The sequence below is a fragment of the Solea senegalensis genome, linkage group LG8 (genome assembly GCF_019176455.1).
Source record: "Solea senegalensis isolate Sse05_10M linkage group LG8, IFAPA_SoseM_1, whole genome shotgun sequence".
Classification (NCBI taxonomy): Eukaryota; Metazoa; Chordata; class Actinopteri; order Pleuronectiformes; family Soleidae; genus Solea; species Solea senegalensis.
The window spans coordinates 19,003,256-19,019,396 of record NC_058028.1 but is presented as its reverse complement, the minus strand read 5'-3'; the positions used below and the strand labels follow the sequence as shown (position 1 = coordinate 19,019,396).

General features: G+C 43.1%; 1 protein-coding gene across 1 annotated transcript in view; it reads left to right on the top strand.

The window, feature by feature from the left end:
- clmpb (CXADR like membrane protein b) overlaps positions 1-15,756 on the top strand; it is a 62,153-nt gene extending 46,397 nt beyond the window's left edge. The window contains exons 3-7 of the mRNA XM_044032249.1: positions 4,065-4,269; positions 7,018-7,185; positions 8,457-8,576; positions 9,045-9,192; positions 10,512-15,756. Coding sequence (XP_043888184.1) covers positions 4,065-4,269; positions 7,018-7,185; positions 8,457-8,576; positions 9,045-9,192; positions 10,512-10,848 — 978 coding nt within the window. The 3' untranslated portion in view covers positions 10,849-15,756. The remainder of the gene's footprint in view (positions 1-4,064; positions 4,270-7,017; positions 7,186-8,456; positions 8,577-9,044; positions 9,193-10,511) is intronic.
- Positions 15,757-16,141: the final 385 nt, after the last annotated feature.

Below are 16,141 nucleotides of genomic sequence, written 5' to 3'. Positions count from 1 at the left end.
TTGATAGAAAGAGACAGACAGAGTGACTGGTGAAAGAGTAAACAGCAATGATTAAACAGCTAGCGACTCGGAGCCCAGGGTCATCATTCACTCAAACTCCCTGTAAGTAGGACAGAGGTAAGGCCTTTTATAGTGCGAGTTAGGTAAACGGTTATTCAGTCGTGAAGAGGCTCTTGTCTCCAACATTGTTTATGTATAAACAATAGCTGATGTGTTAGGCGAAGAATGTGTCTTATTTGGTTCTGTAATAAGTGTCATGTGAGTCAGTTTAGTCTACCGATTAAAAGCTGTGGTGCGTAACCATTAAAGGAATACTTCACAGATTTGCATTTAGCTTTGTATTGTATTGTATTGTAGAATGAAGATATTTCTCGACTCAGGGGAAACTGAGGTTGGGAAGCACAATTTTTCAAAGATACTACCCCTATTCTAGTAATACAAAGCTAAATGCAAATCTGTGAAGTATTCCTTTAAATATGAAAAAAAAGTCTCTTACGTAGAAATCCTTGTCAAATATCAGAAACATAGCTTTAGTGTCTTTTAAGCACTGCTCTGCTGGTTTCGTGGGCTTTGTTGGCGACAGTATTCAGAGCTGGTTGGTATCACTCTCGTTAACTTGTAAACATTTTTCCAGCTCGCCTCTCTCGGTCTTGGTGCATCAACCTTCAATAAATGCTTGTGCTTAAGCCATGTGGGATCTCCCGAAAACCACCTACCGCAACTCAGATTTCTTTTTCACACAAAATGCACCTGCTAGAACACTTTCTATACTTCAGGCAGAACACTGTCTTGTTCTCCCCTTATTTCAGCCCACCTCTCTTTTACATACATTTCCTCTATCGTTCTTACATCTGGGTCATGCTGATTGATTTCCAACCAGAGCAGTAATTGTCGCACATTGTGCCGGCTCAAGTTTTAGTGCCTTTTCCACAAAGGAACAATCATTTTGCAGAATGTTCCCCAACAAATTGGGTAGTTGGGACCCTGAGGTCACACAGTTCTATGTTCGTTTATAGTGATGCCGTGTCTTTCATCGCGGGAACATGAAATCAGCCATGTTGACGTCATCCCAGTTGTTTTGTTAAAGTATCCTCTACATTTTTAAATACACTTCATTTATTTATTTGTCTTTCTTTTGTCTCACTGTGCGCACCGATGTGTCGCATGGCAGGAGTGTTTTTCACTGCGAGAAAGAGAAGAAACGGTGGTGAAAGAGAACGAGCCGGGAAGGAAAGAAAGAAAGGGAAAAACAAGTGTCTTACGCTTTGATGATTCAGAGGCGGGCCGCCACGTTGCGATAAATATTTAACAGGAAGATAACATTGAAGGCACCATTAATTAAAATCAAACATCTGAAAATTTGATTAGGAAAGAGACTGTGCCTGTAGCTGAATGAATAAATCATCCCTTTGTGCTGCTGGAAGGTTGTGTTTTGAGGGAAAGAGCATCATGTCATCATTTAGCGGCTGTACAGACATCAACATGTTAAAAATGTACAGGACTATACGTGTTCAGGACACAGGCGGGCAGAGACAGGGCATCTACAGAGTGTACATTACCAAACTTCATCAACTTCATTATTTAAAATCATTAAGGGCAACTGTCTGAAAACTATACTCATGTGCTTTATATGAACATACTCTTGGGTTATGTGCAGCTGGCTGGAATAATCCTTTTCAATTCATCCGCTGTCATGAATCTACTGTATATTCAAATACTGCAAATAATGTCTCCCACTTTGCATGTAATTAATACGTTTTATTTTTTTTTTTTTTATCAACTCATCAATTTTAAACATTTTTGCTGAAGTGTAATAAAAAGAACCAACCCATTTTTCATCCAGTGTCTTCTCCCACACCAAATATATCATTCAGAAGAGCCCGCGATGGCAGAAGCGCTGCATATTCTACTTAATTCTACTGAACAAACAAACCACCTCATTTTAATTGCAAACTATATCAACAGCCTCGGGTCATTTTGACTGAGTTATCCCTAAATTCCACACACTCATACAGTAGCCTTAAATGTTCAGCAAACACTCAAATGCAGAACTGCACATATGCAGATATACATACACATACACAACATGTGACAAAGACAGTGCCCACAGGTCCGTGCTTGTGAACCACTTTGTTTACGTGCCAGGTCAGTGTTGCTTCGTGCCTGCAGCTGTGCTGCTGTAATGTATGTCTGTGTGTTTGCGGTGAGTGCGCACTTACAGGCTGGTTTATGTGTGTGTGTGTGTGTGTGTGTGGGTCTTTGCATGTGCGTCTGTGTAAACGGCCACTTGTCACCTGCGATGACAGCAGGTGCCCCTGTTTCCTTAGGTGCTGATTCACTGTGGCACCAGCATTTAGCAGAGCCCCATCTGTGGGCTCTCACTTGCCCTGAGTAATCGGCCAGTGTGACAGCTGTGTTTGTTTGTGTTTCTGTGTGTAAATGTGTAAAGAGAGGGGGAAAAAAAAGAGGGGAAGAGAGACCGATGAGGGAGAGAGTGGGGGAAGGTTGAGTTTGGGCAAAAAGAGGTGGATGTAAGAAAGCAAAAGAAAAAAAACCTGAAACAGGTTTACAGCTTTTACGTGTTGCAGCTCAACTGTCTGTTTCTGCACTAACCTCATGTGATAAAGATGCGCTTTAGACCATAGTTTCTTTATTTTGTGTACTTTTATTATATGAATAAATAAATACATTAGTCTTTTATCAGTACCGCAGGGGGAAATTCCAGCCTCTACAAGAACCCTTCCTAGAATTAGAAGCAGCAGGCAGCTACTGAGCAACCAGCAACCCTTCGATTACAAGCCAAGTTCCCTTTCCACTTGGCCATGTGCTGCCGCCATCTACCTGGTGAAAAAATAACATCAAATTTGTGCATGTATACAGACCGTACATACCTTTAAATGACAATGGGTGCAACAGTGGCTCAGTGTTAGAGTGAGTCGTCTTTCAACTGGAAGGTTTGATTCTCCATGCCGAGACACTTAAGACCACGTCAGTACACCCACTATGGTAGTGGGTTTTGATTAAAAGTTCATTGTATGTTATGAACATTGTGGTGTGACGCCTTTTCCCCCCGTGTCAGCTGGATAAAGCAGGAAACAAACGAATGAATGAACACACATGTATTAAATCCTATCAACATCACTGAGAAAGACAGAGAGAGTCGTGTGGACCTGGTCGGCTTAATCAGCATTGTGTTATTCTTTTAATGTCACACACTACAGCTTTAACAACACAAAGACAAATCTAAGTATCTATTGTGTGCACGTTTGAATGCACTTTGTAAAACACTTCATTTTGTTGTTTGAGCATGTGTGTTACACTACACTAGGGCAACTGTGGGTATTTAAATCTGTCATCTCAGCCCCAGAATATCGTTTTTTTTCGCTCAATTTGACAGCCCCACTTGTAGAAAGGACACAACCGTGCTCACATATAGTCATCTAAATGAACACTGGCAGGATGCTTGGAACCCAGCAAATGCATTCATTTATAAAATATTATTTCCCAAGTGTCAATTAATTAAAAAGCAATTGTTAACAGTGTTACCCATGAGCGCCAGTACTCTGTGGTTAAGTCTGAGCTGTATGTTGTGTTATTATGTTGTGTTAAAGGTCCATTGTGTAAAATCTTCTTGAAACTATTTTCATTTGGCACAATCACATGATTGTATGGTATGAAATGACAACCATATTAGACCACAAAGTACAAACTAAATAGGGGTTTTGGTGCTAACTGAAGGCTACATTGGTTCTCCAACACACTTGGAATGGAAGGCTGGTGTGAGTTACACGCTCTGCTTTTTATGCCACCAGTCGCATATATCAAGGCTGTTACTGTTGGGACATAGAAATTACAGTAAAACAACCAGTTTGGTTCTCTGTTGAATTCAATTCAATCTTTATTGGAGACTCACAGGAGCGCCATAGAATGATATAAAGCACTGGTAGGAAAATAACATTGTTTTGGGAGTTGGTTGCAATAAGTAACTGAAAACAGACAACAACAAAAAATATTAGAAATACCACGTACAAAAATAATAATAATATCTCCTTTTCTGTGTCCAGATCATTAACTTCTTTGGGGGCCAGGTATACACCAACGAGGCGACAGGCAGTGAGGCCAGTCGTCTGTCCTTTGCAGGGGAATATCTGGGAGGAGACGCTTCCCTGCTGATCAGTGACCTGCTGCTGACCGACTCTGGTGAATACCACTGTAAAGTCAAGACAGGGGGGAAGTACCTCTGGTGCCATGTCAACCTCATTGTGCTGGGTGAGTGTTATCTCACACACGTTAACACACACACACACACACAGTTTGACACTGTATTGACTTCCACTCATTTGAACAGCCCAAAAAAGTGTTGTCCCCTAACGCTTTAAAATGACACGTCATGTGATAGAAATCAGAGTGACTCCCACCTCTCTGGTCAAACACCAGCGACTGTATTCTTTCTTTCTTTTCTACTCTTGTGCCACTGGCGTGCTCTCTCGTCACCCTGTTATCTGATCGTCGAGCCGCCGCTACGTCACTTTTCTCTCTGAAGTGCGGCGTGAGGGGCTCGACTAACGGAGCGCCACGTTAGCGGTGGGGATTTTCATCACACAGCTGCGACTCCGGTCTCAGGTTCACTACCAGACCACGTCCCAGCACTGCTTCCCACTCTCTCTCTCCCTCCCTCCCTCCCTCCCTCCCTCCTGTCTCTCACTTAGACCTCAGCCCACGTCTTGGCATTTTTCAAAATCAGGTACACTTCAACCATAACAAGTTAATGCCTAACCTAAAACTTAAACTTAACCATTTCCTTGGAAATAGAAGGATTTGCCTTGCCTTATGAAGAATCATGTTTATGGTCCTGGTTACAAGGTCAGAAAAGGTCCTAAAGAAGTAGCAAATACACACACACACACACACACACACACACACACACGCACATCTGGGCACATACCATCATGTTATGAAAAAAACGAAACCCATTTATTCATGGAAATTGGACATTGCTCCCACTCCATCTCTCACACACATACACAGAGCTAATCACTGGATCATTAGCCTGGCACATTTCCTCCGTCATGCTGACTGATCTAATGATTCAATTTGATTCAGACAGTGTGATTTGATTTTGCTCGTGCTGTTTGGGTCCGTTTGGATTGCTTTGTTGATGAGGTGAGACCAGGAACAGGCAACTGGGCCTGGAAGAGCACAGAGCTGATTGATTAAGTTAGGGACTGAGTTACATGGACAAGCATCACGTTAAATTCATTTCTGTCCTCTACAAGATATATGAGAAAGCAGGCAACAGACTCTTGTCTAAGTTATGGGGTACAGTGTGTTTTTGAGTGAACTTTAGAAGTTGAGAATGACATTGAAAAAGCTACTCATTACTTTTACAACTCATGAGCCTCTACAATCTCTTTTTTCCCAATCTCTATTGTTTGTATTTGCCCAACATACAGATGGTTATAAACGGCTCAGTGGTAATACGTGTTTCTGGCTGCGTATCTCAAAAAGTTAAACTCCTTATGAGGACCGACAGCGAAAGAGGAAGAGCTGCACCACAAAAGCCATCCTCAAAGTCCGGTGGGAGGAGTGAGATCATTTTCAGTGTCTGGAGAAAAAGTAGAGATTTATTAAACTATCGTGAGAGATTAGTTCAGCCCGCAGTTATTGGTTTTCTAATGGAACACGCTGTTAATCCTCTCGCTCTCACTCTCCTCTCCCCGTCCATGAAGACATTTCAGAGAGTTAGGGCCTCGTTTTTTTTACAAATTGCGCTCAGCTTTGCGGGGGCACTTTCCATTCTGAGAGAAACGAGCATTTGCATTTCTTTTCCTCTCACTCCCCATGCTAAGATAATGGCTTGGCAGCAGAGTCAGTTGCCAGCTTGGCATGAGACAGTCTGCATCTGTGCGAGTGCGTTGGTGCCTGGACTGCTTGTGTATGTCAGCCAGGATGCCTGCACTGTCTTTGTAAAGTGTGTGCAGATTTGCATGTGTGGGAGTGTGTGTCGTTGACCCTGACTGAGCTGTGACATGCACAGATGAAGCGTCAAGTGCTCACCACTCGGCTCCTCTTATTATATTGCTTACTGAGCGCACGGGCAGAAAGCTCTCCGCTTCTCAGACCAGGAGGTGGAGAATAGCAGGGTTAGACCAACAAAGGCAGGGTACTCTTAGAAGCTGTCTGGCTTTATGGACCAGCTATCGCTAAGTCACTCCGTCTCAGCATTACTCGGGAGTTCCTTGCATTTTGCTTTGCAGGCAGGCAAGCAGCAGCGGCGGCAGACAAATTCAAAAGCTGTCATCGCTACCAGACAGTGCAGCAAAAAATACGAAACTGACGTTTAAATTTAGCTCGCCACTGATCTAAAAATATGTCGCATGGGAGGGAGAAAAAGGATGTGCTATTTCCCAGCTTTTGTAGCGTAGCAGTGCCTTTCGGCGTGTGTCTAAACCGAGCAGCTGTACAGGGATCAGCGGGTTCCAGCTATACTGCGCTGTGCCTCCAGCTACTGAACCATGACCATAACCTTTGACCTGTGGCGAACATATCACCACAAGCGCACACAGCTCTGGTGTCACATTGATCTATTCCCTATGGGACTGTTTTGCTTTGTTTTTCTGTGTGTCACCAGCTCTGAGAAGTGACAATCACAGCAAATAAAAGTGAATAAATTGTCTAAAATGGAACTGGAAGTCAGGAAATATTGTCAGTTCTTCATTTTATGTAGCATTGTTGACTTTATATGAAAGAATTGTTCGAAACTACAGATTCTATTTTTAATCACAGTCCACTGTAAACTACAATTTTGTATCAAATGTATCATCGCTAACCTATCCTATTTTAAGTGTGCTATAATTTGATCAAATCAATCTAAAGTTTTTGTTGAACAAACAGAACTTGCTCTGTTGTTCTTATGTATTTACTTTTCTATGTTAAGTGTGCATGTTTTGCAGTAACTGCCCCGTTGTCCTAGTGAGTGTGGTTGTGACTGTTTCTGACTCCCGTGTGCTCCCGCAGTCAAGCCTTCCAAGCCAACGTGCCAGATGGACGGCAAACCCCTGGAGGGCAGTGACGTCAAGCTGAGCTGCAAGTCCAGCAATGGTTCAGACCCTATCAGCTACAAGTGGGAGCGAGTGCTGGGCAAAGGCAAGAGTCTGGGCAAACTGCCAAACCTGGCACTGATAGGTAAGGAAATAAATTGGCAGCACGGTGACATGCTGATTCATCATCGCAGCGCTCTGCGGAGAAATGCGACGAGGACTCAGTTTCATATAAGCAATTTTTGTAGGCTGCATTTGTCCGAGAAAGTGTTTCACTGAGCTCCTTTCATTCATATCACATTCATACATTTGCCTACACTGATACGTAATCTGCCCACACTGTTCTACTACTGCTTTGTCTCCGAGCGGCTTCACGAGAGTAATTAACAGTTTTGCTCAAGGGCACTGAGATAGGCTCACATTGCCCCCACAGAGGCCACACTGGTTTTTCATGCTCTATACATTCTTCTCCTGGATATCAGTGCATGACTTCTACATGTACTCTGTTGGGACGAGTTTATACAAGACAAAGGTTTCGACTGTGATCTGATGAAGTTGAAATATCAGTCTGGATCAAATGAATTACAACATTACAAGGTTTTTTTTTCCTGGGTTGTGTGTAGTGTTGGGAAAATCAAATATAATACGTAGAGGTGACCTGGCACCTGTAACAATACATCGTACAGTTTTCACCAACGTGTCCTCTCCAAACCTCTCTGTCTCAGTTCTTCCCTTCAGTGTTCCTCTAGCTTCTGCAACGGCACGTACACAGACAGAAAGCTTCAAATGAATGACCTCCACCACACAACACCTGTTCAGTCTAATTAGCTTTCAATGGACGATAACAGACAGTGTCAGCAGCTATTATTTATGGGTCTGGTGGAAGGTAAAATCACATGGATGTCATTGGTCGGGGTGACTAAATGCCCCATGGGACTGCAGGGTTCCGTCACCCTCTCATTCACACTCCTGTTCACTCTCCTCACTCTAAAATAAACGCTAAATCTATCTCGGGTTGCATCTCCTGTCATGCAAATACAGTGATATCAATATACACTCAGCAGCCACTTTATTAGGTATAGAAGACATCTGGGGTTGGTTCTTCTCTGACCAACAAGGCATTTTCACAAAGACAGCTTCCGCTCAGTGGATATTTTCCCTCTCTTTGTACAGATGGTTGTGCATGACAATCATAGGAGAACAGTAGTTTCTGAAGGCCATGCCATGTTCATAGTCACTAGAATTGCCAATTCTCTCCCATTCGGATGCTCAGTTTGGAGTTGAGCAGGCTGTCTAGTCTACTGAACATGCCTGAAGTAAAATGAGCTGTAAACACACAGGAATTCTAGAACTACACAATCATGTGTAAAATGAAGTCTGTATTGGGTTTCTGTATCACCTGTTTCTACTCCACAGATCTGAAGAACCCAGAGATTGTGACCCTCAGGAATCTCACCATGGACAGCACAGGTGTCTACAGGTGCACGGCCAGCAATGACGTGGGAGAGGAGAACTGCACAATAGAGGTCCCAATGCGTGAGTTTTGGGAGGAAAGAGAGTCCGACCTCAAGTATTCACCTCCCCACCAAACTGCCACTCTGATTGATGGTTATTGTTTCAAACTGCAGCTGGAATTACATTTATTCCCCCCACCTCCCAACTCGCTCACCCTCTCCATCATTCCCCTCCAGTGCTCCAACACTTGGGAGTGCACTAAACTTAAACTGGTGGCCACTGGTCACCACCTCTGCTACAACAGTTATGTTTCACTGTCACTCTAATGCATTTCCTCAGAGGCCCAGGTGGCTCGGGGTCATGTGTCAAGACAATTATACATCGACCACCACAGCAGAAACAGATGGATAACGTTGGTGTTGAATCCTGTTTGGTTGTTGTGGCACAACTGCAGGAAGAGAGTGGAGCGTGAACCATAATGCAGAATATTTGAGAACAGTATGTGACAGTAAGTGACTCCTTATCTCATCATGTCCTCTCTGCCCACAGATGAGAGGGATATGCAGGTCGCAGGTGCAGTGGCGGGAATCTCCCTCGGTCTCCTCATCCTCGGTGTTGTCATATTAATCATCTGGCTCTACCTCCGGAAGAAAGAGAAGAAGAAGTACGAGGAGGACGAGACTCCCAACGAGATCAGGTAAATTCCTCCACCTTTTATCTCTGATTGTTTCACTGTCCTTTTTAAATAGAATACATACACGCTGAAGTGTTGTTTTACTATCGTTATACTGTTACTCTGATTGAGGACCCAGTGTGATGTGGAGTAAGGAGTATTCTCTACATTAATCATGCTTAAAACAAGGCTTTCCCACCATCCATTAAACATCACATAAAAAACAAGATAAAAACTTCTGAGGCATGAGGGATCTATAGAGGAATAACGACATTTTACACTGGCACGAGAACAAACATAGGGTTCCTCCGTCCCCTATTTTTCCTTTATCATATTCGCAGATCCAGCACGACACAGACAATGTGGCAGTTGTTTTGATGTAGGCCGCTGTTACTGCGTGGCCTGTGAGCTGCGTACGCCAAAAGCTTTAATTGGCAGCCGACGTGGCTGCTAAAATTATATGACACCGCTGCCAATACACACACGTAGCTTATGGTGAGGAATTAAAATTCCGAACACAGTCACGCTATTTGTGAAGCTAAGCGTGTGACCTGTGCTGAAAGTACTCAAAAACACAGCTGAGCAGTTCAAACGCTAAGTGACGGAGCAACAGCCCCTGAAGGTGTTAACGTGTTTGCTGTCAGAATGACTTCCTGTCGGCGTTTGCGCGCACAGATACGGCTCCACCTCGTTAGAACCGCTGGTGAGAAAACATGCTTTGTGTCAGCGGATGTGACGACTCATTTTTTTCTTGTTCTCTCTGAAGCTCACGTGCGTTAATGTGACTAATGGCACTTGTTTATTTATTTATTTATTTATTTATTTTTTGCAGCAGCACGTGTTGTAGCCGCATATTTACTGATGTAGCAATAAATAATGCAGTGTCTTCGAGGGAAAGCTTAATGTAAATAATGCAGAAGGGTCGTTTCCCCCGTTTTTGTAGCATGTTTGGTTTCCACAACAGATTTAGTGACACACATTTAAACCCAACCTCAGTGGTGTTTAAAATGTTTTTTTTTCCATGCAGGAGTTATAGAAACTTCTCTGCTGTGACCGAGAAGATGTTTGTAGCCAGCAGTGCATAGATGACAGGTTTCTGCAGAGTCTTATAAGCCTTAAATCAATGGGATAATATTACCTGCTGATTTAGCCTCACAACCCACATGGCCTTGCAATTACTGCAAAGATCTTGTACTATTTCAATGCCGTCTGTCATGGAAAAAATGGGAATTCTGAAGGGTTTTTTTGTCAATAGGGGCTCATGCGTGTGTCTATTTTTAGAGGTACAGTTTAAAATAATTTTTTTTTGTTCCGTGTGTATGTCTGTGTGTATCTAACTCCAGGGAGGATGCAGAGGCTCCAAAGGCTAAGCTGGTCAAGCCCAACTCCTTGTCCTCTTCCCGCTCCGGCAGCTCACGCTCCGGCGCTTCTTCCACCCAGTCCATGGTGCACAACAGCGTCCAGCGCGGCCAACGTCCCCGCCCACCTGCTGTAGCAACCCTGAAGGAAAATGGACAGCCTCCAGGCTTCCCTCAGTCCCCTCCAGCCTACAATGCAGTGATGCCCCCCAAGACCCCCGAGCCCCCCATCACTCCCAAATTCAACTCTAGGAACATGTCTGGGCCCACACCCCCAACCCTTATGGTCCCCGCTCAGACCAAGGCCTTTCAGACTGTGTAGGACTGAAAGCCAATCACTTCCTGCAGCCATGTGAGACTACCATCCCTGCCCAAGCCCCCAAATCCCCCTCTCAAAGACTCTTCCATGAACACAGAAATGCAATTAGATAAAAGGATGTTACTAAAAGAATCAGTACGAGGAGTCCAAAAGAACTTTTAAAGAATGCTTACTTATTAGGGAAAAATATGACGTGCTTGCCCTCCGCCCCTCCACCACCTTCACCGAGTTACAAAAAAGAAGCAAAACAAGACCTGAGATGCAACTGTTTGTGTCTCAAAAACAGGCAAAAAAAAAAAGGGCAGAACTTATTTTCTGAGTTCCTTCTTTTGGCCTTGGGAGACACAGGGAAGCACCATGTGCAGAGAGGTGGAAGAGAGGCCCCCTCACCGAGCTTTTATTTATTCATCACATCAAAGGAATAAGCATTCAACAGAGAAAATGGGGGGAAAAGAGGAGGCTGGCCTAGAAAGTGGATCCAAACTCTACACCAGGTGCTAGTGGAGTTTTACGGCTGTTGAGCTTTACTTGTAAACTAATACAAGATGGATGCCAACAAGAAAAACACGAAAGCTAGTCTTTTTTGTGTGTGTGTGTGGGCCGTGGAGGTATTGGAGTGATTCTGTGATTCATGTCACTCTGCACCTCCAGCTTACTGCTTCCGCCACCTGCTCTGAAACCACAAACCTCTTTGCCTCCCCTGGGCTCGGCCGACGGTGCCCATTTATGTGGACAGTCTTCTCCGCGCTCTCACAGAGAGCACTGCCAGAAACCACAGTGGTCCCGAGACTGACTCCGTTTCATCTGCTTTGCCGTTCAGCAGGGGAAACTTCAGGTACGAGGGTGTGGCGTTGGCGGTGCAGTCAGATCGGTGGAGTTGTTAACCCTCCCCACATCTTCTGTAAACATCACTTTCTGGTACTGAATATATTCCCTGAATAGTTAAATAGTATATATTACGCCTATAGCGTGTCATTTAAATATAGGGGATAAGCATCTATTAGACCAGCGGGACTTGTTTTGCTTTTGCTTTCATCTCCCTGTGTTTCTTCTTTCTGAGCAGGTTGTAAAGGGTGATTGACAGCCATATGTCCACTCATCCATATTAAGAAGTGCCACCAATCCTTAGGATGGGTTATTATTATTATTATTATTATTATTATTCTTTTTTGTTGTTGTTGTTTTTTTTTACTCATGCGTTTACCTGCTACATTTCTGAACCGAAACCAAAATGGCTCGCCATGAATGTGTGATGTGCAGCGATGGTGGATGCCGTTACTTTCAGCCTCCTGTGAGGTAATGAATCAATATTTCAGCTAAGGCACAAAGAATTGACCTTGACGTTCAATTTCACGAATACTGAAAGCATGCATCGAGGAGTATGATTCTCTTTAATTGTATCGGGTGTGTATGGCGTCGTTGTCAGTGCTCTCCCTGGATCCATAACAATGGAGCTGTCTCGCCGGATCACCGGGCGCGGCGCGGTGATTGGTTGAGCTGTGCTATCAGCCAATGCCCCTTTTTTGTCATATCCTGAGACAGACCCGGAGCAGTATGATTGAAAGCAGCTGAAAAAGGGCAAGTAGCCTATCTAGTGTGCCTTTGCAACCCCCCCATCCCTTAGATGGTTTCTTTCTCAGTCCTTATCTTCAGCACCCCAGTGATTACGTCTCTGTTCACATCCAGTTTTGAGGGTCAACAGCAGCAAAACACCGAAAAGGTACAATTTCACGTACTTGCCCGAGTAATAATAACCGATGCAGCCTCGGCAGCACACAGTCAATTAGCCGTAGTGAGAAAGTGGTCCCATTTCCCGGGACAATATTATGTATATTCTGTAATCAGTCTTGTTTTATATTGTACATACAGATAGATATACGCACATGATGTCATTTAATTTGATAAATAAGGGTATGGGGAGGAGAGATTTCCTCTCTCTAATGAGTCAAATGAGAAACCATGTAACAGATGTTGTGTTCTAAGTGAATTCACGTAAAGCATATAGTATTATACCAAATAGGTGGTTCAAATGTAGACAAATGCTCCATCCAAAGTGAGAAACTGTATCTTACAACAACAACAATGAGATTCATGGATTTTATTGTGATTGAAAATAATTTGACGGGGTGACATCAGCGTCCTTGAAAAGTCTTGAAAAGCCTCTTCCAGGTTACCACAGAATTTGAGCTCATTATTGACAGTTTAGTCAGCTCATGATTAATATTTGTAGTGTACTCTGACCTTCAGTACCCAGCTAAAATGTTCACTTGGGCATAAGATAAATTCCTCTAACAATGTAAACTCCACAACATGTTTCCAAGTAAAACAACCAGTCAGACACTCTTACAGGCCCCGTTACACATCTGTTAATTAACAGATGAATTGCTTTTCTCTCTGCGCCAATAGATGGGTTTCACTCTTGTTTTCATTTTGAGATCAGAGATTTCAATGTGGATTTTTCATGTGACTTAACTTTGAGGGAAATAATGGGTAAAAGAATGCCTTTTATATTGAACTAGAAATAGCAGTTCATTTTTGACCAGGGAAGCTACCGTATGTGTGTGTGGGTCTGTGTGTGTGTGCGTGCGTGCGTGCATGCATGCATGTTGACGATGATGAATGTATGTGTGTGTGTGGGTGTGTGCATGTGTAAATTCAGTATAAGCCCTTGGGCCACACCCACACATTCTCATGTTAGCCATTGGAGTGGGTGAGAAGGATCCAGTCGGGCAAAGTAGCCTCCATCAGAATTGATATGACATCCTGAGACGAGTCACGTTCATAATTCATCACCGACCGTCGTCAGCTCTGGAGGCCACTTGTGTGCTCTGTCCCCGCTCTCGCTGTCTCTGAGCGGAGAGCGCACTTGGCCCCCAGTGTAGTGATGGCATCCCAATGCAGATACGCACACACACAGTCAGGCAAAAGTTGTATATGTTAGGGCTGTCAGTAGATTAAAAAAAAAAATGAACTAATTAATCTCACATTTTGAAATTCGTTAAAAGTTTGCATTTTTTCTGACCAAATGACTAAATGAATGAGTAATCAGACAGTGTAGCATTTCAGACACCGTTGTTTAATTGTGTCTTTCTTTTTTAAACATTTTTTAAACATTCTAAACTCAGGCCTATCAAGTGTCATCTTAAAATAAAGGCTCATCATGGATAATGAACATGTGTTAACATGTCCTGAGAAACTATAGCGCGTTAATCTCGGCTGTATTAATCGCAACCATTAACGCGTTAACTTTGACAGCCCTAATACATATATATACTAACACGTGCCACAGTCAGGTGTGCATGAACAGTGTGTGCCTCATGTACTTAAGCAATGGCACATGGACACACACACACACACACATGCACTTTACACAAATAAAGCCCCAAATAGCAATCCTTGCTTTTTCTGCTCCATCAGAATCAATTTGATGGATTGAATGTCGGCTGGTATTAGGACTGACTGATGGAAGCAGAATCCTAAACACAGCACAGAGAGGAGGGACACACTGCACTGCATTCCCCAGGAGACATCTGTACACACACACACACACACACACACACAGAGAGCGCAACAAAAGCAGCTACTGTAACAACACACAGATGTGCATACACGCATGCACTCAGACGGGCACTGCTATGCATCTTAACAACCTGAGTAGCATATGATTCAAGACTCTTTCCTTTTTCTTTCCTTTTTTTTTTACTGAGAATCTGCAAGAGAAGTAGCAGGAATCAGAGGAGGTATAACAGGATTGATATTGAGCCAGGCCTGTGGGCTGCTGCCATTGAAATTCCCTCCGCCACAAATGGAAGTAGCAGCGAAGGTGGAGGATGGGATGCAAGTCTTCCAGCTGCTAAATTCCTCCAAGCTTTATGATTTGCTTTCCAGCAACTGCAAGTCTCAGGTGGCAGATTCCCCCACTTTATGAGCCCGCATGTTGCATCCCTCCACTCTGTGTGTGTGCGTGTGTGTGTGTGTGTGTGTGTGTGTGCATTTTGTGGCCTGCTCTTTCCAAAAAAAAAAAAAATGTAAAATGCTTTTTGTCAGTTCAGTCGAGGGAGGAAGAGGAGAACGAGAATCTCACAGCACACCCAATATCATTCTTTAAAAACAGTGTCCATCATGTCTTATTATCAGCACTCAGACATGGTTATCCTGCGCTATATGATAGGAGTATGAATCTCATGTAGCCACGATGTTTTCTTTATGTTCTGTTAAGCAGTTTTATTCCTGACTAAAGCTGTTGAGCAGGGGCAAAGTGACGGCTCAGCCTGGTGTGTAAGGGAATGTGATGTATCATTACTTTTATGAGAGGAGATGGATGAGACTGACGTCGACCTCGAGAGAGAAAGGAAGCGAAGGCACCTGCATGTCGTAGGAGATCGAGCAGAGGAATGGGAATGCTTTGCTTTGATGTAACATAACTGTATTAGGCAAAAAGAGAAAAAAACAAAAAATGAAAATCTACAATTGTAAATATACTCACAGAAGACGCGTATGAAGCTTTATTTTTTGTCTTCTTTTGATTTCTTCTTCTTCCATGTACCTTGCACTTTTCTGTGTGCTCCGTGCCGACCACCAGCCTGCGACGGCTCCGCGTGGTCGGCCCGTTTTCTTTTGACTGCACTGGTTCGGTGTCACGGGGAGACGCGCTCAGTGCGGTGTCACTAAAAGGAAACACCTTGGTTTGCTGTACTCTCATCGTTTCTTTTTCTGCTGTGGCTTCTCTTTGATTTTGTAAAACAGTCCGGATATTTCTTCTTCTTTTTTTCTTCTTCTTCTTCTTCTTGTTTGTTTGTTTGTTTGATGAAAACAATCCATGTAAATATCACAAGTAAAAAAATGTATATTTTTACGACTTCTGAGTTATTACTCTTTCATTTGCAAATAAAATACTCAATGACAACTTAATTTAAATTGTGGCATCGTGATTTTATGTGAGATACAGTCGAATCGATGTGTTCAGTTCAGGTATTTTGGAAACCTCTTGAATTTATAGTCATTTCCAATGTCTTCTAGGTTTTTTTTTTACATAGTATTTCCTCTTAATACAGTACATGTTTTATTATATTCACATACAATAAAAAGAGCTGGCTGATTTTGCTTGAATTTGGCAGCTGCTAAAACAGTGCGTAACTCATAACCTTTACTTAAAAATCAAAAACGGATGAACTAAAGCGGTTACCGCTTGAAAACCCTTGCATTAAGAGATTTAGTCATAGTGCAAGGTGTTCACGTTTTTGTTTTTTTTGTTTTTTCAACCAACTGATGGTAAATTAGTAATGGTTAATGACTA